The sequence below is a fragment of the Mirounga angustirostris genome, unplaced genomic scaffold (assembly GCF_029215605.1).
Source record: "Mirounga angustirostris isolate CCGP_5_RB_7025 unplaced genomic scaffold, mMirAng1.0.hap1 SCAF_9, whole genome shotgun sequence".
NCBI classification, from domain to species: domain Eukaryota; kingdom Metazoa; phylum Chordata; class Mammalia; order Carnivora; family Phocidae; genus Mirounga; species Mirounga angustirostris.
In genome coordinates this window covers 67,372,115-67,394,176 of record NW_026991717.1, presented here as the reverse complement: position 1 = coordinate 67,394,176, position 22,062 = coordinate 67,372,115, and the positions used below count along the sequence as shown (strand labels likewise).

The following is a 22,062-nucleotide window of genomic DNA, read 5'->3' as shown; positions in this document are numbered from 1 at the left end:
TAGCTATTGTAATTCACTTTGATTATCAACACTGCCCAGTGAAATCTGAATTAATTAGCACTGGAACTGTTAGTTTACAAAGTACTTTATATAGACTCCCTATCACTTTTTATTTAAATACCATCTTTTCGTTTAAGCCACCATCAAACCTTATCAATCCACCTCTGCTTCCATTTCTTTGGAAAAAATTGATGGTATTTTGATAGGGATTGCATTAATGTGTAGATTGCTCTAGGTAGCATAGACATCTTCACAATATTTGTTCTTCTAATCCATGAGCATGGAACGTTTTTCCATTTCTTTGTGTCTTCCTCAATTTCTTTCATGCGTATTCTGTAGTTTTCTGAGTACAGATTCTTTGCCTCTTTTGTTAGGTTCATTCCTAGGTATCTTATGGTTTTGGGTGCAATTGGAAATGGGATCAACTCCATAATTTCTCTTTCTTCTGTCTTGTTGTTGGTGTATAGAAATGCAACCGATTTCTGTGCATTGATTTTATATCCGGCCACTTTACTGAATTCCTGTATGAATTCTAGCAGTTTTGGGGTAGAGTCTTTGGGTTTTCACATAAAGTATCATATCATCTGCAAAGAGTGAGAGTTTGACTTCTTCTTTGCCAATTTGGATGCCTTTTATTTCTTTTTGTTGTATGATTGCTGAGGCTAGGACTTTAGTACTATGTTGAACAGCAGTGGTGATAGTGGACGTCCCTGCCTTGTTCCTGACCCTAGGGAAAAAGATCTCAGTTTTTCCCCATTGAGTATGATATTTGCTGTGGGTTTTTCATAGATGGCTTTTATGATACGGAGATATGTACCCTCTATCCCTACACTGTGAAGAGTTTTAATCAAGAAAGGATGCTGTACTTTGTCAAATGCTTTTTCTGCATCTATTGAGAGGATCATATGGTTCTTGTCCTTTCTTTTATTAATGTATTGTATCACACTGATTGATTTGTGGATGTTGAATCAACCTGCAGCCCAGAAATAAATCCCAGTTGGTTGTGGTGAGTAATCCTTTTAATGTACTGTTGGATCCTATTGGCCAATACTTTGATGAGAATTTCTGCATCCATGTTCATCAGGGATATTGGTCTGTAATTCTCCTTTTTGATGGGGTCTTTGTCTGGTTTGGGGATCAAGGTAATGCTGGCCTCATAAAATGAGTTTGGAAGCTTTCTTTCCATTTCTATTTTATTTATTTATTTTGGAACAGTTTCAGAAGAATAAGTATTCATTCATCTTTAAATATTTGATAGAATTCCCCTGGGAAGCCATCTGGCCCTGGGCTCTTGTTTATTGGGAGATTTTTGATTACTGTTTCAATTTCCTTACTGGTTATGAGTCTGTTCAGGTTTTCTATTTCTTCCTGGTTCAGTTTTGGTAGTTTATATGTCTCTAAGAAAGCATCCATTTCTTCTCAAATTTGTCTAACTGTAACAATTTAACAGCCTAGAATACACATAATATACATGCATACACACACATGTGAATGCACATTTCACAAAATATAATTAACCTTACTATGTACAACGCATTTTGATATTTTTCTATTTTATTCTAATCTCTTTCATTTAAAGGGAAAAAAAAAATGGTGTGACACATTAAACTGAGGAAAATACCACCTTAGGGTCTTTCTACTGCCTAAATAACCCTTGGCTTAAAATTTAAGACACTCTCTTTGCTTCAATCAACCTTTCAGACTGATTTTCCACTACTCCTTAAACTCTGAGCTCTAGCCACATTGAACTTCTTGCTATTTCCCCAATATATCTCATGATTTCCTGCTTCCATGACTTTGGCTAAGCTCTGCCCCTAATTTGCAACATTCTTTAAGCCAATCACCCATGCTGCCTTTGTCAAAATCAAAACAACCCTCAAGGATATCAAATGTAATTTCCCCCATAAGGTCCTCCCAATGCCCCAACACAAGATTTTTTTTCCCTCAGAATCCCTCTAGCCCTTTGAATTGCATTCTCCAATGGCAATTCTACCTTGTAGTATTTTCTTTGTGTATGTGTCTTATCTCCTCAGGCTCTGTGAAGGCTGAGACTGTCTCATACATCTCTTTACACTACTGGTACATTATAAGCATCCTATTAATGTTTGCAGAATGAAAGACATAAAAGAGTCTAAATTGCAGTAGTATCAAGTTAAAGTTAACAGGAAAAGTCAAGGTCAATTAATACAATCTTTGGATTCACTCAATTTTTTCTCACATCAGCATGTCACAGAGAAGGCCTCCATTGAATCATCTCTTAACAATAATAATAATTTTAAAAACTCTAAATATTTATTGATCTTATCTTTGCTTTTGATGGCTATTGTATGATTTAGGAACTACAAATCTGCTGAATGAAGATGTTACCAATTTAAAAGGGAAAGTCATGGGGTACCTGGTTGGCTCAGTTGGTTAAGAGTCTGACTCGATTTCAGTTCAGGTCATGATCTCAAGGGTCATGAGACTGAGCCCCACATGGGATTCTCTTTCTCCCTTTGCCCTTCCTCACCCCTGGCTGCATGTGCATGTGCTCCATCTCTCTTAAAAAAAAAAGGGGGGGGGGGGCGCCTGGGTGGCTCAGTTGGTTAAGCGACTGCCTTCGGCTCAGGTCATGATCCTGGAGTCCCGGGATTGAGTCCCACGTCGGGCTCCCTGCTCAGCGGGGAGTCTGCCTCTCTCTCTGACCCTCCCCCCTCTCATGCTCTCTATCTCATTCTCTCTCTCAAATAAATAAATAAAATCTTAAAAAAAAAAGGGGGGGGAGTAGATGTAAAAAGATCAGTTTAAGATCTATCATATTGTTGTGTGACTATCAATAAAGTCCTGTGTGACTATCAATAAAGTCCTGTGCTACAAAAACATGTTAAGGATGACAATAAATGAATAAAGTAATTTATATTTTTAAGTTTTGATAATATTTTCTCAGACATTTAATAGACAATATAACAAAGACAAGGTAAACTACAGGTCTAGAGATGAAGTAAAAGACTGTAGGACAGAAACATACATCTAGTGTCTTAGACAACACAACTCCAAAGCAGGCATCTACAAAAAGTTTCTTACAAAATAAATGGTAGAATAGTCAGGAAAAAAGACAAAAAGTCAATAGGACACAGACAACAGAGGCTTGAAAAACAAGTCAAATATACCCAACATATTTTAAAATATATAGAGTAGATGTTAAAATAGAAATCTACAGTTTGTAGAAGAATGGAATACAAGGACATAAAAGTCAACAAGTGAATTTATACAGGCAGTGAATCAGGCAAAAAATAAAGAGTATACATGTGCATGTTTAATATTCACACACTATCAGTGATACCAAGTGGAGAAAGTTCAAGGTTGAGGAGACAGAATGATCATTTTGCTACAATGAGGTAGTCACATTTTCTAGGTTTTAGGGGGAATCTACAGATGCAGACTCTAGATCTGTGATAAGTTTACAAACTATAATAATTGACAAGTATAATCCAACATTTTATTTCCAGACAGATCTTCCATCATGTGCTTTCTATGCATGCTTGACCTTATTGTCTGAAGGGCCGGCGATAACACGGCCTCGATAAAAATCACACCTGGGAGTCAAAATGACACTTGTCTGTGCTAATTCCAACTCTTCTGTTTGGGGTCCAGAATCAATACTAGCAAAACATTTCTTGTGCCAAGGGACCAGGTTTAATGTCCAAAATCTTGGGAACTGACAGGGCTTGAGGCAAGCTGTGCAATGCTGAAGAGCCAGGAGCAATCTGTACAGGGCTAGGTGCCTGTTTAATTAACAGTATGTCTGGGTCCTCCCTGAAAATCTTAAGGCCCTCTTATACATTTCTCATACTCTAAACCCTTTGGATTTGCTTCAAGCCACCCAACCATCTAGGGTTTTTTTCACCAAGATTCAAAGTGAAAAGAGATCCACAGAGCAATTTTCCACCATAATAAGCATGTTTTCTAACATGCAGATACCAAAAACAATTTGAAAAAGTGTCTGTTCAGCATTTTTATAAAATATTCTGCAGCTGGAAATTATTCTTGGTACACTTAATGGTTACACTGCCAAATCTGATAGGATATCTTATTTTGCAAAGTTTCACAATAATGCCTACTCCATGCAAGCTTCTAAGTGGAAAAACAAAAATAAAATGAATTTACTAATGGTTTTACATCGTATTTTGTAACAGTGCTGTGGCTCCCCTGAATTAGATAAATTATTATATAAAATATAGTTTGTTAAAGTTTGGACTAATTTGTTCAACAATCCTTTAAAAGTCATCCACTTGCCAGAAATACTGTTGGACACTAGAGATATAAAAATGAAGAGTACTGCCTATGTCTTTTTTTTTTTTTTAAAGATTTTATTTATTTATTTGACAGAGAGAGACACAGCGAGAGAGGGAACACAAGCAAGGGGAGTGGGAGAGGGAGAAACAGGCCCCCCGCGGAGCAGGGAGCCTGATGCGGGACTCGATCCCAGGACGCTGGGATCATGACCTGAGCCGAAGGCAGACGCTTATCGACTAAGCCACCCAGGCACCCCTGCCTATGTCTTTGAGGGTCTCACGGTCTAGTAAGAGACAGTCACATAAGCAATCCTACTAATATCATGAGAAAAACCGTAGAGGTATAGACAAGCAAACAAGGAAAAGATAGGAAGTAGATAAATTAGAGCCAATTTCATAGAAGGGTATGAGGTGAGAAGAGGTTCTTCAGCATAGAGATCAGAGTATGGAAAAGCACAGGCAAAGATTCAGACATGAAAAGCAATCTCCTAGAAACCTAATTAGTTCATTATAACTTGAACCCAGAAATTTGTGTGGGAATGACAGGATCAGACAGGCAGGAATGCAAGGGTCTCTTCTTAAAGAGTCTTTTGTGTCAGGCTAATGTGTTTGTTGTTTGTCTTAATACTGGGTTATTTAAGTATTTATGCAGATATATATAGCAGAGGGGCTGAATGGTACACAAGGCAATACCGAAGGCAAGTTAACAAGTTACGAGACTCTTGCACACTACAAGTGAAAAACCAGTAATGGTGAGAATGAGAGCAAAGGGTCAGATATCAGAAGTCATGGAAGCAATACCAACAAGTCCTAGAGACCTAATAGTAGTGGTTGGCATGGGAATTGAGAGAAAGTGGAAATCCAGTAGTGAGGCTCCAGGTTAGACTCAGGTGATAGGGTAAATGAGGATGATTTTAACTAAGAGGGAGCAAGTTCGTGCAGAAAGAGAACGAGTAAATTTTGAATTTGTTGAGTTTATCATGCCTATAGAATATTAAGGTGGAGAAATCATGAGCAACTGAATACAAGTCCCAGAGTATAAGCTCACTGTTGTGGTTCCAATGATCAACTATTTTTGAAAGAGGGTAAGAAGGAAGGAGGTAGAGAAGAGATGGAAGAAAGGAGCAAGATACTGAAAGAAGAACAATTTAGGATGGTGCCCAAGTTTGTAAGCAGCTGAAATCTATTTGTTTTTCAGGAAACCTGCTGCTTTTTACCTCCCTGACAGTTTGCACTTCTACCAGCAATAGCCTGCTTTGTATTTGGAGACCCACTTTACCCCCAATGGGTTCTTCCTACAGAACCACAGTAAAATATAGTTCCAGTAATCATGACTCCATCTCTTGCTCTGGGAATGGCACATGACCTAAGCCTACCAGTCAAATGAAATCATCTTCTCCCAACAAGTGGCTCACGGATGATACAAGTCAGGCCACTAAGTGACAATGAAATATAATTGGGTTTTCCTTTGAGTTATTTTAAAAGACTGGAGCTTTTCCTACTAGATTTGAACCAGGAAGAATGTAACCAGGAGCCATCTTCTGACTATAAGGGTCTAATCAGAGAATGGAATCAACAGAAAATAAAAGAAAGAGATGGAAACAGAGGGAAAAAAGATTCTGATTATATAATTTGGGTCCTGTATCTAGTTTACTTGAAGCCAAACTTATCTTTAGATTATTGTCAATAAAGTCTCTTTTTCTTAAAGGAACACTTGTGCACTATTGGTGGGAATGCAAACTGGTATGAAAACAGTATGGAGGTTCCTCAAAAAGTTATAAATAGAACTACCATATGATCCAATAATTCCACTACTGGATATTTACCCAAAGAATACAAAACACTAATTTGAAAAGATATATGCACCCCTATGTTTACTGTAGCATTATTTACAATAGTGAAATTATGGAAGGAGCTCAAGTGTCCATTGATAGATGAATGGATAATGGATAAAGGTGGCATATATATTCAATGGAATATTATTTAGCCATAAAAAAGAACAAAATCTTGCCATTTGCAATAACATGGATGGATCTAGAGAATACAATGCTAAGTGAAATAAATCTGTCAGAGAAAGACAAATACCAATGATTTCACTCACATATGGAATTTAAGAAACAAAACAAATGAATAAAGCAAAAAAGAGACAAACCAAGAAGGAAACTCTTATAATCAACATAAAGCTAACCAATACAAACAGTAAAGTGGCAATTGATATTTTCTAAAAATATTAAGTTAAAATCTAGTTTTTAAAAAATCAGTTATTTATAAACCTTTCTATAAAAAGTAAACATTCTGTTTAAAAAAACAAAGACAATTACTCATTATCATATTCAAATTATAAGTGTTAATTAAGGAATTTAAGATCATCGACACCAAGATAAAATGCCTAATGAGAAAAAGAATATGAGATAAGAAAAGTAGCAAGGATTAGAAGAGGAAGACTGAAACTGAATATTCAACTTTGGGAAGAATATGAAATGAATTCCATTAGAAAGAAATTAACACAGATTTCTGGATGAAGAGAGTTCATTAAAATAAAGACAAAGGTAAAACCTCTAGAAAACAAAGAGAATGTGGGGCAGGCAGGGGCAGACATCAATGGCAAAAGGATTTCAATAAATTTCTTGAGTCAGTAGATCAAGAACGAACAATGACTGATAAATCAGCATAAGAAGCTATAACCTACTATTTGCACTGAAGAGAAGAAAGCCAAGGAATAAAACAAACTAGGCTACATTATCCTGAACTCCAGGTATAACAAGTGTGAGATGTGGGGCTGAAAATTCTAAAATCAAAAATGTTCACAATCAGCTTTGCTCTTGCCTTATTCTTAGATATGAATACACAACCAAAACAGTTGAGAAAGAGAAAGAGAAAAAAATAAGAGAAAAAAGGCCCTAAAGAAAACATTAATATTTTAGGAAACAAAAGATGATGTTTAAAAAAACTAATTTGTATTTTAAGAGAGATATAATGATGTTATATCTATTGAAGGAGAAATAAGCTGTCATAAAAAAGAAACAATCAATAAACAATTAAAGTTACTGAATACCAAAAAAATGATTGCTAAGAAAGTAGGGCATTTAAAAAGGAAATCTCACATAATGTACAACAAAATGACATAAGGGTAGAAAATAATGTGAAAAAAGACAAGAGACATGAAGATTCAATCTAGGATGTCTAACATCTGATCAGTGAGAGTAACAGAAAAAGAGAATAGAGAGAATCAGGAGAGCAAATTATCAAACAAAGGAAGAGGATGTCACAGAGCCATCCTCAAACTGCAATCATATGGGCTCTGCTATGTTTTGTGTCAGATTTGATATCAGGTTTTCTTCCATCCAAAAACAAAAAGCCATAGCAGTTCTAGGTCTTACATCCACACATCCTTCTGTACTAGAGAAAGTGTTTATCTTTTGCCAACCATCTCTCATCCTAGGCTGCATTCTATTTGGTACACATAGGTTAACAAAACCATCCCTGATCCAATTGCCATAGTCAGGAGAATGCCATGTTGTGACTGGCTTTCACCTGGATTAATACCATCCCTGAACGGTCATTATGGGAAAGAGGACAGGGACATGCTGCCACTCAACAGGAAGCTTCAGAACGGATGCTAGAGAAGCAACCTTCAATATCGAATGCATTGTTGTGACATTTCAGTACACCAACCATAAAGACACAATCATAAAAGTTAACAGGGAGGAAAAACGACTTAGCTTAAAAGAACAAAAATTACATCAGCCTCAAATTCCTCATCAGCAAAATGCTACCAGACCATGGAGCAATACCTTCAATGGTTTGAGGAAAAATTACTTTTCAATCTAAAATTTTAAGTTCAACCAATGTATCCATGAAATGTGGGGGCAGAAAAGGAACATTGCCAAAATGTAAGGATTTCAAAGTACCTTCTCTATGGAAGTTTCTTAAAGATGGACTCTACTTGAAAAGAGGGAATAACCAAGAAAGAGGAAGATATCAGGAACAGTAAGAAGTGCCTCCAAACCACTGGAGAAAGAATGAATATGTTAATCCTTAAATATATTCTCCATAGGGATATGGTGTTTACATGTACCCTTCAGTAATGATTACATTTCTTCCATGACTTAAAAACACAAAGAATTTGAAAATTACTGTATTTCCAGGAAAGAATCCAAGTTATCTATATGCCAAATTAATACAGATGAAAACCATGGAGACATTTTAATATTAAATAAATTCTAAAGAATTAAAAAAAGGCTAGCTATATGAAAACCAGGTTATCTTGTAACCTTGAGATACACATATGTATCTACTTGTCATAATCACGTGGTAATCTATGAGCTATAAAGGCTTATTACATTTCTATTAGTTTTCAAAACTTCTACAAAATAGTTAAGAAACTTAACTCTGTAAATCACTGCGACTTTTCAGCAATTAGTCATTAACATACTTTGCAAAAAGAAACCTCTCCTACTCAAAAATTAGCTCTACTATTCTGGGGAAAAAAGAGATACAAAACCAAAAGATTGACGTACATATAAAAGTCACAAAACTGCAACCTGTTATAAATAAATGTTTACAATGAAAATGAATCTAAATGCTTCCAAAGCTCATTAATATTCAAAGGATTAAAAAATTGCAATTCCATCTTTTTCTTAGAATGAGTAAACACTAACTTGAAGAATTATAGCTCTTCTAGATTCATTTTTTTTCCATAATTACTCAATTATTTGTTAGAATATGTAAAACCTCTATTGGAATCCTTATACCAGTGTTTCATAAATGGATTTAACTATAAAACCTCGTTATACAGTATCTTCCATAAAAGCAATATATTTCCAATATTTATGTCCTTAAAATATCCTACGGTAAAATTAATATTTCTATACAGAAAAAGAAGGAACTATTTAGTCCCCGACAACTTGATAACATCTCTTTCAACTATAGTTATAATTATCATGTACGAACTTCCAAAGCAGTTGTCAAGATTTAACATTAGCATTAATTTATGTCATAACTGACGGTTACTATAAAGATAATGGCAAAGCATCCATTTCTCCAAAGACAGCATGGATCGAAAGGGAAATTTCTTCTTAATTACTACTAATCTGCCCATTTTTAATTAAATTGATTAGTAATTTATTATCCTTCCCTTTCTTGCAAAGCTGTTATTATCACATAGTTTCTCCAAAGTTATCAGTTATCAGTGATTTTTAAGCAATCCAATTACTTCTCATGTGAGTCCCACCATTTTGCAATATCGGTTTATGCTAAAAACTTATTACCCAATTTCTTTGTACCCTGAAAAAGAAACTTAAAAAATGCAGACTTTGCACTCATTATTTCACACCTTAAAGTGAACAGTGTCAAGATCTTATTTATATAGAGAAGACCATTTAAGGTGGAACTTTTATGCCTTTCTCCCTTGTTTGAAAATCAAAATAGTTATTAGTATGTATCTTCCCACAGGAAAGAAAGGAAGTCCCTTTCCTTTGAAATTTCCTTTGAAAAATATCTACTTCTTATGCTATCCATAACTAAATTATGGCATTATTCTAAAAATTTTCCCTACCAGTTTCTTTTTTAAAGGGTAAATAAAATTGAAAATGTTCTGACATACAAAATGAGAAATATTTCAATCAAGCAAACTTCGAAAGAATTTAAATGCTTCATATATTTTTCTTAATCAAATCCTTAATTGGTATTAAGCTTTGATCAGCATCAAATTTAAAGTATAACACTGAAGTAACTACTTGAGACCAGCAAATTTTCATGACATTAGTTCATAATGTAACTTCTGAAAAGCTGAGCTTCTCTGAAGAATGAGAAAATGAAATGCAATGTCCCTTGGTAGAAAGGACAGAAATCTTCCTTTCTTTTGTGAAAAAATGCTAAGACAAGCAGGAAATATCAGCTTAAAGTCTCTATTTCATTAGATACGCCTTGTATGAATTGACTAGAGCTGACTGAAAAAAATTCATATTAAGAAGAATACAGAATGTATTCAAACAGTTAACTATCAATGAAAATGAAAAGATAATGGCTTAGTATAAAATAATCTCCATGAATTAACATATACTGAATATAGTATCTATTAGATATATGAGTCCCATACTTTCTCTCCTAAATTTTCTGTTTAGAAAAATTAACACTGAATGCACAATGGCTGCTAAACTCTTATGTACCAGGACTTAAGTATTTAATTCATACCTCTCTTACTAGATTTAAGCAAGGCTCAGTCTCTCACTTTCATTAGGTCTATTTAAATTTCACCATACCAGAAAGGTCTTGCTTGACCACCCCTTGTCATCACTCCTTATCACCTTGACTGTTTCATTCTTCTCCATAATACTCTTTACCACCAAGCATATGATTTGCTTGTCTGTCTACTGTCTGTTTGCTTCCACTGGAAAGTAAGCTCCAGCAGAACAAGGCTTTGTCTGATCTGTTCATTGCCCTATCTTCAGTGCCTAGAACTATATACCATGCACATAGTAGGCATTCAATAAGTATTTGCTTAAAAAAAGATTAAAATTTCATCAGCTACAAAATTCTAAGGAAAACTTAAATATCATCTGACAATCCTGAATGCCAAACAATACCAAAAGTTTTGTTTTTAAATAGTACTTAATATAAAGACATAGTAAGTTTTCTTTTCATCCAAAAAGACAAAATATCTTTTCAAAGAATAGTTGGAACACTAACAGTTGCTAATTATTTATTACTAAATAATTCAGTTAATGGGATTAACAGTTGTTAATTATTACTAAATAATTCAGTTGATGTAATTGGTCACTAGGCATACCTTAACAAGTTTCAAAAGCTCATAGAGATCTTCAACCTCATCACCTTCACATTTGGTGTACACTCGTCCTGTATCCACACTCCTTCCTCTTATGGTGCGGCGGTAGAGGGGAAGAGCCATCGCTTCTGCATACAAATCAATGGCGTGATGACCCACTGTCTGATACATGTAGCTATCCAGTTCATCTGACCCCACTGCAACAATGAAAGTGGAAATAATCAGGAAAACAGAGTGAAAAAGAAAGGAGATTTGAAAGTTCATCTGAGTTTTACTGCTTGGAGACTTACTACACTATATCTCTCTGCATTTATGAAGTGAAATAAAGTGGAAGAGTTGCACATTTGTCCATAGCTGCATCCAGTTCACATCAGCTCTAGTCATCTCTACTGCTAATTACAAATACATATAAATTTTTAAAACTATATACAATAAATGTTTAAAGAGAATAATATAGCCAATAAATTTTAATTAGTTTACTCAATTAAAGATTTTATTACATAAATGTTTCTCAAATCATTCAAGGTTATTTACAAAGACATCTAGAGTTGTAGGAAAAAAACCTTTTTTAACTAAATGGCTACTTGGTTAACAAGTGACAAATATTTGTAAAAATAAATCACATGCTCTTGATATATTTTATATTCAGTATTTCAAACAAGACATATAAAAATATTTAAATTATGAGGCAGTCAAAGATGGCTGCGTAAAAAGAACACGAACTCACCTCCTTCCTCAGATATACCAAAACTACAGTTACATATGGAATAATTCCTGTTGATTCTAGCTGAACAGCCCCCTCCACAATAAGGGATAAAAAGGCCACATCAAGGTGGGTGGCAGAAGCAGAGACTCGATCTCACCCCAAACCCTAGTAGTGACCTACAATAGGGAGGGATCTCACAATACTGAAGCCTCTCTCGGGGTTTATGCCATCTGACACCCCAACCCTGTAGGACCTGCACTGGAAAGACAAGGCCCCCCCAAACATCTGGCTTTGAAAACCAATGGGGCATACACCCAGGAGGACTGGGGGACTGCAGGGATTTGAGATACTCCTTTTGAGGAGCTTGTGCAATGATTCACTCCTCCCAGGACGCAGCACAAAGTCAGCAGTTTGAGAAATGACTGGATTATATGTGAAGATTCATTTGCTAATGTAAAAGTGTCTGCTGAAGGAGCAGGGACAAGTGGGGACTTTCTTTGGAGATGGAGAGCATCATTTTCCCACTCTCCATCTCTCTCTACCTTGCTAGTACTGGTGGCAAGAGCAGGTGTCTGGCCCCCAACACTTTTCTCCTACATGGGTAAAGTTATGGGCATGCCCCACCCTCAGTGCTCTTTCCTGGCCTTGGTAAATCCACGGGTGAGCCCCAGCTCCAGTGCTCTTTTTCCTGCATTGCCAAAGCTGTGGGCATGTCCCACCCCAGTGCTCCTCCCACATCTTGCTAAAGCCATGAGTGTGCTCTGCACCCAGCACTCTTCCCCTGCATCACTAAAACCCTCGGCACTCTCCTGCAGCCTCACTAAAGCTGGCCATCAAGCACAGTCCAACGAGGGATAACCCTTGATCACCCAACCTGGTAGCAGAGGGGCTTCTGTTGCTGGGCCCCACAGGACTATAAAAATCAGAAAGACAGTTCTGCACAGGTTACCAAACCCACAGCACTGCACAGACAGCAATCAAGTCTGCCTGTGAAAAAGGCCCATCTACTTGTCCTGGAGTTTCAACCTGTGGAACAGGCTTCATGTTAGTCACATATCTAGAGATTACAGAGGTGCTCTCAGGGACCAAAGGCAGGGAAATACCTTCTTTGGGCCTTCCCCTGGCCTTGTCACAGCTCACTGGTACCTGCCGGAAAGAAGTGTATACACTTGTCCGAAGCCCTGCTTTTTGTAACTGTTGACCAGGGGACACCTCCAGATCTCATGGTCTGGTAGCAGAGTTTACACTTGTAGTCCCACAGAAACGTATCTATTTGCATTCTTTAAAAGCTGCTGCCTGAGAATCTGTTTCCAGTCAGCCTGAAACGAGGTCTTGACTGAGATCACTCTGTTTGGAACACTGACAGGTCTTGGCACACCTTCAACAATGGGGACCTATCAAGAATAAATCAGTCTACTTAAACAATCACAAAAGTTCGTGAGACAACCAAGAGCTAGGGCAAAGCAGAACAACAAGGTTTATCTCCTACAGAAGGCCAGCTTTAGCGAGGCTGCAGGAGAGTGCCGAGGGTTTTAGTGATGCAGGGAAAGAGTGCTGGGTGCAGAGCACACTCATGGCTTTAGCAAGATGTGGGCGGAACACTGGGGTAGGACATGCCCACAGCTTTGGCAATGCAGGAAAAGAGCACTGGAGCTGGGGCTCATCCGTGGATTTACCAAGGCCAGGAAAGAGCACTGAGGGTGGGGCATGCCCATAACTTTACCCATTCCTTACCAATTCCTTAAAGATTGGAAGAGGTAGCTGTTTCATCTAATACACAGAAACAAACACAGAGAGTAAAGAAAAATGAGAAAATAGAGGAATATGTTCCAAATTAAAGAACAGGAAAAAACATCAGAAAAACATCCTAATGAAGTGAGTTAATTCACGTGATTAAGAGTTCAAAGCAGTATGCATAAAGATGTTCACTGAACTCAAGAGAAGAATGGATGAGCACAGTGAAACTTCAACAATGAGACAGAAAATATAAGAAAGTACCAAACGGAAGTCACAGAGCTTAAGAATACAATAACTGAATTGAAAAATACATTACAGGGGTTTAATAGCAGACCAGACAAAGCAGAAAAAGAGATCAGTGAGCTTCAAGACAAAACAATGGAACTCACCCAAAAAGAGCAGTAAAAAGAAAAAAAAAAATTAAGTGAAGATAGTGACTTACGACACAACATTAAGGGTAGTAACATTCACATTACTGAGGTGCTAGAAGGAGAAGAGAGAAAGAAGCAGAAAGCTTATTGAAGAAATAATGGCTGAAAACTTCCCTAACCTGAGGAAACAGACATCCAAGTCCAGAAAGCAAAGAGAGTTCCAAATAAGACGAACCCCCAAAAATCCATACCAAGATACATTATAATTAAAATATCAAAAGGTAGGGGGCGGAGCAAGATGGCGGAGGAGTAGGAGACCTGGATTTCGTCTCCTCTCAGGAATTCAGCTGGATAGGGACTCAAACCATTCTGAACACCTACAAACTCAACAGGAGATTGAAGAAAAGAAGAGCAACAACTCTCTCATCAGAAAAGCGACCACTTTCTGGAAGGTAGGACGTGCGGAGAAGTGAATCCGAGGTGATATTCGGGAGGATAGACGGCGGGGGAGGGGCCTCCGTCGGCCGCTTCTGGCAAGTGATAGAGCCGCGGAGCACAAAATCGGAACTTTTAAAAGTTACTCTGGACGTCACTCTGGTGGCTAAGCGGGGGGTGGAACCCTCCGGGACAGTGTGGTCTCAGGACCCTCGGGGTCACAGAAAGACCGGGGGTGCCTCAGTGTGGCAGAGCTCCCAGGTAACGGAGCAGGGAAGCCGACTGAGGAGGCGGAGCCCAGGCGCGGGCTCTCAGCTCGGGGTTGCCATAAACTGTGATCCACGGCACAGTCGGGCCCCTGCTCCTCCAGCAGGGACCCAACAAGCGGCAGATCCGGGGAGACTCACCTTCCTCCCCCGGGAGGAGCCGCGCGGGACTGCACCGCAGGGATCTGCTGGGTTTGGAGACTCCACCCGGGTCGGGTGCCAGAGATAGAAATGCGCGGTCACAGGCCGGGTGAGCACGGAGTGCGGCCGGAGACCGGGGAGATGGGAGTGACTGACGGCTTTTCTCTGGGGACTCGCTGAGGAGCGGGGCCCCGAGTTCTTGGCTCCTCCGGGGCGGATATTGGGAGGCTGCCATTTTCACTCTCCGCCTCCAAAGCTGTACAGAAAGCTCGCAGGGAACAAAAGCCCCGGAGAGCAAACCCGAGCAGATTACTTAGGGGGGAGGGGGCAAGGGCGGGGCAATTCCGCCTCCGGCAGAGACATTTGGAAACCACAGCAACAGGCCCCTCCCCAGAAGATCAGCGAGAACAGCCAGCCAAGACCAACTTTACCGATCAATGAGAACGGCAGAACTCCAGTGCTAGGGGACTACTGCACATAGAATTCACGGCTTTTTTACCATGATTCTTTAGTCTTTTAAAGTTAATTTTCTTTTAACTGTCTTTTTGTCTTTTTATTTCTTTTTGAGTTTTTCTTTTTCCCTTTTCCAACCAACATCTTATCAATCCCTTTTTTTAAAAAAAAAAAACATTTTTATTTTTCATTTTTAGAGTCATATTCTATCCCTTCATAGTAGTTACCCATATTTTTGGCTTATATATATAAGTTGTTCTCTCTTTAAAATTTTGAGATAGTTTCTTCTAACAGATTAAAATATACCCTAAATCTCTAGTATATGGTGTCTTCTATTCCCCTGCGTGATCACATCCTCTCCCTTTTTTTTTCTTCATTTTCTTTTTTCAAATACTCTTCTTTCTTTTTTCAAACAACTTCTTATCAATTCCTTTTATAAAATTTTTTATAATTTCCATTTTTACAGTCATATTCCATCCCTTCATCATATCAACCCTTATTTTTGTACATATATAAGTTTTTCTTTCTTTAAAATTTCGGGAGGCACTTTCTTCTAAAAGACCAAAATACACTCCAAATCTAGTGTGTGGCACTGATATATATACCATATAGATCATATTTGATCACATTCTGGTTTTTTTGTTGTTGTTGTTGTTTTGTTTTGTTTGTTTTTCTTTTTATCTTTATCTTATTCTTTTTCTTTTTTTTCTTTTTCTTTTTTCTCTCTTTCCCTTTCTTATCCCACTGCTTCAGGTATTTTCTGATTTGTTTAGAGTATATTTTCTGGGGACGTGGTTACTCTGCTAGCATTTTGTTCTCTCATTAATCTATTCTCCTCTGCACAAAATGACAAGACGGAAAAAATCACCTCAACAAAAAGAACAAGAGGTAGTACCGACTGCCAGGGACCTACTCAATACGGACATTAGTACGATGTCAGATCTAGAGTTCAGAATCATCACTTTAAAGATACTAGCTGGGCTTGAAAAAAATATGGAAGTTATTAGAGAAACCCTTTCTGGAGAAGTAAAAGAGCTAAAATCCAACCAAGTAGAAATCAAAAAGGCTATTAATGAGGTGCAATCAAAAATGGGGGCGCTAAGTGCTAGAATAAATGAGGCAGAAGAGAGAATCAGTAATATAGAAGATGAAATGATGGAAAATAAAGAAGCTGAGAAAAAGAGAGAGAAACAACTACTGGATCACGAGGGCAGAATTCGAGAGATAAGCGATACCATAAGACGAAACAACATTAGAATAATTGGGATCCCAGAAGAAGAAGAAAGAGAGAGAGGGCCAGAAGGTATAATGGAGCAAATTATAGCAGAGAACTTCCCTAATTTAGGGAAAGAAACAGGCATGAAAATCGAGGAAGCACAGAGAACCCCTTTCAAAATCAATAAAAATAGGTCAACTCCCCGACATCTAATAGTAAAACTTACGAGTCTCATAGACAAAGAGAAAATCCTGAAAGCAGCTCGGGAGAAGAGATATGTAACCTACAAGGGTAGAAACATTAGATTGGCAACAGACCTATCCACAGAGACCTGGCAGGCCAGAAAGGACTGGCAAGATATATTCAGAGCACTAAATGAGAAAAATATGCAGCCAAGAATACTCTATCCAGCTAGGCTGTCATTGAAAATTGAAGGAGAGATAAAAAGCTTCCAGGACAAACAAAAACTAAAGGAATTTGCAAACACAAAACCAGCCCTACAAGAAATCTTGAAAGGGGTCCTCTAAGCAAAGAGAGAGCCTAAAAGCAACATAGACCAGAAAGGAACACAGACAATATACGGTAACAGTCACCTTACAGGCAATACAATGGCACTAAATTCCTATCTTTCAATAGTTACCCTGAATGTAAATGGGCTCAATGCCCCAATCAAAAGACACAGGCTAACAGACTGGATTAAAAAACAAGACCCATCGATATGCTGTCTGCAAGAGACTCATTTTAGAACCAAAGACACCCCCAGATTGAAAGTGAGGGGGTGGAAAACCATTTACCATGCTAATGGACACCAAAAGAAAGCTAGGGTGGCAATCCTTGTATCAGACAAATTAGATTTTAAACCAAAGACTGTAATAAGAGATGAGGAAGGACACTATATCATACTTAACGGATCTATCCAACAAGAAGATCTAACAATTGTAAATATCTATGCCCCTAACATGGGAGCAGCCAATTATATAAGGCAATTAATAACAAAAGCAAAGAAACACATCGACAACAATACAATAATAGTGGGGGACTTTAACATCCCCCTCACTGAAATGGACAGATCGTCTAAGCAAAAGATCAACAAGGAAATAAAGACTTTAAATGACACACTGGACCAAATGGACTTCACAGACATATTCAGAACATTCCACCCCAAAGCAACGGAATACACATTCTTCTCTAGTGCCCATGGAACATTCTCCAGAATAGATCACATCCTAGGTCATAAATCAGGTCTCAACCGGTACCAAAAGATTGGGATCATTCCCTGCCTATTTTCAGACCACAATGCTTTGAAACTAGAACTCAATCACAAGAGGAAAGTCGGAAAGAACTCAAATACATGGAGGCTAAAGAGCATCCTACTGAAGAATGAATGGGTCAACCAGGAAATTAAAGAAGAACTAAAAAAATACATGGAAACCAATGAAAATGAAAACACAACTGTTCAAAATCTTTGGGATGCAGCAAAGGCAGTCCTAAGAGGAAAGTATATAGCAATACAAGCCTTTCTCAAGAAAGAAGAAAGGTCTCAAGTGCACAACCTAACCCTACACCTAAAGGAGCTGGAGAAAGAACAGCAAATAAAGCCTAAACCCAGCAGGAGAAGAGAAATCATAAAGATCAGAGCAGAAATCAATGAAATAGAAACTAAAAGAACAGTAGAACAGATCAACGAAACTAGGAGCTGGTTCTTTGAAAGAATTAACAAGATTGATAAACCCCTGGCCAGACTTATCAAAAAGAGAAGAGAAATGACCCAAATCAACAAAATCATGAATGAAAGAGGAGAGATCACCACCAACACTAAAGAAATACAAACAATTATAAGAACATATTATGAGCAACTCTATGCCAGCAAATTAGATAACCTGGAAGAGATGGAGGCATTCCTAGAGATGTATCAACTACCAAAACTGAACCAGGATGAAATAGAAAACCTGAACGGACCTATAACCACTAAGGAAATTGAAGCAGTCATCAAAAATCTCCCAAAAAACAAAAGCCCAGGGCCAGATGGCTTCCCAGGGGAATTCTACCAAACATTTCAAGAAGAATTAATACCTGTTCTTCTGAAACTGTTCCAAAAAATAGAAACGGAAGGAAAACTTCCAAACTCATTTTATGAGGCCAGCATTACCTTGATCCCAAAACCAAACACCCCATGAAAAAGGAGAATTACAAACCAATATCCCTGATGAACATGGATGCAAAAATTCTCACCAAAATACTAGCCAATAGGATCCAACAGTACATTAAAAGGATTATTCACCATGACCAAGTGGGATTTATCCCTGGGCTGCAAGGTTGGTTCAACATCCGCAAATCAATCAATGTGATACAATACATTAACAAAAGAAAGAACAAGAATCATATGATCCTCTCAATAGATGCAGAAAAAGCTTTTGACAAAGTACAGCATCCTTTCTTGATCAAAACTCTTCAGAGTATAGGCATAGAGGGTACATACCTCAATATCATAAAAGCCATCTATGAAAAACCTACAGCGAATATTATTCTCAATGGGGAAAAACTGAGAGCTTTCCCCCTAAGGTCAGGAACGCGGCAGGGATGTCCACTATCACCACTGCTATTCAACATAGTATTGGAAGTCCTAGCCACAGCAATCAGACAACAAAAAGAAATCAAAGGCATCCAAATTGGCAAAGAAGAAGTCAAACTCTCACTCTTTGCAGATGATATGATACTTCATGTGGAAAACCCAAAAGACTCCACCCCAAAACTGCTAGAACTCATACAGGAATTCAGTCAAGTGGCAGGATATAAAATCAATGCACAGAAGTCAGTGGCATTCCTATACACCAACAACAAGACAGAAGAAAGAGAAATGAAGGAGTCGATCCCATTTACAATTGCACCCCAAACCATAAGATACCTAGGAATAAATCTAACCAAAGAGACAAAGGATCTGTACTCAGAAAACTATAAAATACTCATGAAAGAAATTGAGGAAGACACAAAGAAATGGAAAAACGTTCCATGCTCATGGATCGGAAGAACGAATATTGTGAAGATGTCAATGCTACCTAGAGCAATCTACACATTCAATGCAATCCCCATCAAAATACCATCCACTTTTTTCAAAGAAATGGAACAAATAATCCTAAAATTTGTATGGAACCAGAAAAGACCCCGCATAGCCAGAGGAATGTTGAAAAAGAAAAGCAAAGCTGGCGGCATCACAATTCCGGACTTCAAGCTCTATTACAAAGCTGTCATCATCAAGACAGCATGGTACTGGCACAAAAACAGACACATAGATCAATGGAACACAATAGAGAGCCCAGAAATGGACCCTCAACTCTATGGTCAACTCATCTTCGACAAAGCAGGAAAGAATGTCCAATGGAACAAAGACAGTCTCTTCAACAAATGGTGTTGGGAAAATTGGATAGCCACATGCAGAAGAATGAAACTGGACCATTTCCTTACACCACACACAAAAATAGACTCCAAATGGTTGAAAGACCTCAATGTGAGACAGGAGTCCATCAAAATCCTAAAGGAGAACACAGGTAGCAACCTCTTTGACCTCAGCCAAAGCAACTTCTTCCTAGAAATATCACCAAAGGCAAGGGAAGCAAGGGCAAAAGTGAACTATTGGGACTTCATCAGGATAAAAAGCTTTTGCACAGCAAAGGAAACAGTCAACAAAACCAAAAGACAACCGACAGAATGGGAGAAGATATTTACAAATGACATATCAGATAAAGGGCTAATATCCAAATCTATAAAGAACTCATCAAACTCAACACCCAAAGAACAAAGAATCCAATCAAGAAATGGGCAGAAGACATGAACAGGCATTTTTCCAAAGAAGACATCCAAATGGCCAACAGACACATGAAAAAGTGCTCAATATCGCTCAGCATCAGGGAAATCCAAATCAAAACCTCAATGAGATACCACCTCACACCAGTCAGAATGGCTAAAATTAACAAGTCAGGAAACGACAGATGTTGGCGGGGATGCGGAGAAAGGGGAACCCTCCTACACTGTTGGTGGGAATGCAAGCTGGTGCAGCCACTCTGGAAAACTGTATGGAGGTTCCTCAAAAAGTTGAAAATAGAGCTACCATATGATCCAGCAATTGCACTACTGGGTATTTACCCCAAAGATACAAAAGTAGGGATCCAAAGGGGTACGTGCACCCCGATGTTTATAGCAGCAATGTCCACAATAGCCAAACTGTGGAGAGAGCCAAGATGTCCATCGACAGATGAATGGATAAAGAAGAAGTGGTATATATATACAATGGAATATTATGCAGCCATCAAAAGGAATGAGATCTTGCCATTTGCAACGACGTGGATGGAACTGGAGGGTATTATGTTGAGTGAAATAAGTCAAACAGAGAAAGACATGTATCATATGATCTCACTGATATGAGGAATTCTTAATCGCAGGAAACAAACTGAGTTTTGTTGGAGTGGGGGTTGGGGTGGGAGGGATGGGGTGACTGGGTGATAGACACTGGGGAGGGTATGTGCTCTGGTAAGCGCTGTGAATTGTGCAAGACTGTTGAATCTCAGATCTGTACCTCTGAAACAAATAATGCAATATATGTTAAGAAAAAAAAAGAAGAAGAAGAAGGTAGCGGGAGGGGAAGAATGAAGCGGGGGAAATCGGAGGGGTGGACGAACCATGAGAGATGATGGACTCTGAAAAACAAACTGAGGGTTCTAGAGGGGAGGGGGGTGGGAGGATGGGTTGGCCTGGTGGTGGGTATTGAGGAGGGCACGTTCTGCATGGAGCACTGTGTGTTATGCACAAACAATGAATCATGGAACACTTCATCTAGAACTAATGATGTAATGTATGGGGATTAACATAAGAATAAAAAAATATCAAAAGGTAAAGATAGAGAATATTAAAAGCAGCAAGAAAAAAAGCTACTAGTTACATACAAGGGAACCCCCGCCCCCCCCCATAAGACTATCAGCTGATTTTTCAGCAGAAAATTTGCAGGCCAGAAGAAGGTTTATAATCTACTCAAAGTGCTGAAAGGGAAACAAAACAAAACTTCCAACCAAGAATAATCTACCTAGCAAAATTATCATTCAGAATTGAAGGAGAGATGATGAGTTTTCCAGACAAGAAAGACTAAAGGAGTTTACCAGCACTAAACTGGCCTTATAGGAAATTTTAAAGGGACTTCTTCAGGATATAAAGAAAGGGCACTATCTAATAACTAGAACACATATGCAAGTAAAAATCTAATGGGTTAAGGCAAATAAATAGTAAAGATAGTAAATTAACCACTTATAAAATCAGCTTAAAGGCTAAAGAGCAAAAGTAGAAAAATTAACTTTAATTGCAATAGTCAGTTAAGGGATATACAAAATTAAAAGATGTACAATATAATATTAAAAACATAAAATGTGGGGGAGGGATTGTAGCTTTTAGAATGCATTCAAATTAAAGTTGCTATCAACTTAAAAGAGACTGCTATATATAGACTGTTATGTATATATGAAACTCAACCAAAAACAACCAAAAACCAAAAACTAAAAACCTATAGTAGATACACAAAAAATAATAAGAAAGGAATCTAAACATAATGCTAAAAAAAGGCATTAAACCAAAAGGGAAGACAGCAAGAAAAGAAGAAATTAACAGAGAGAAACAACAAAAAGACAGGAAACT

General features: G+C 38.0%; 1 protein-coding gene across 4 annotated transcripts in view; it reads right to left on the bottom strand.

The window, feature by feature from the left end:
* Positions 1-22,062, bottom strand: part of DPH6 (diphthamine biosynthesis 6) — a 232,308-nt gene that overhangs the window by 199,206 nt on the left and 11,040 nt on the right. For all 4 annotated transcript variants that reach the window (XR_010405070.1, XR_008508076.2, XM_045900395.2 and 1 more), the window contains exon 3: positions 11,065-11,258. Coding sequence is in view for 2 of the 4 variants with exons in the window: in XM_045900395.2 (XP_045756351.2) it covers positions 11,065-11,258 (194 nt within the window). In the remaining 2 variants the exon portion in view is untranslated. The remainder of the gene's footprint in view (positions 1-11,064; positions 11,259-22,062) is intronic.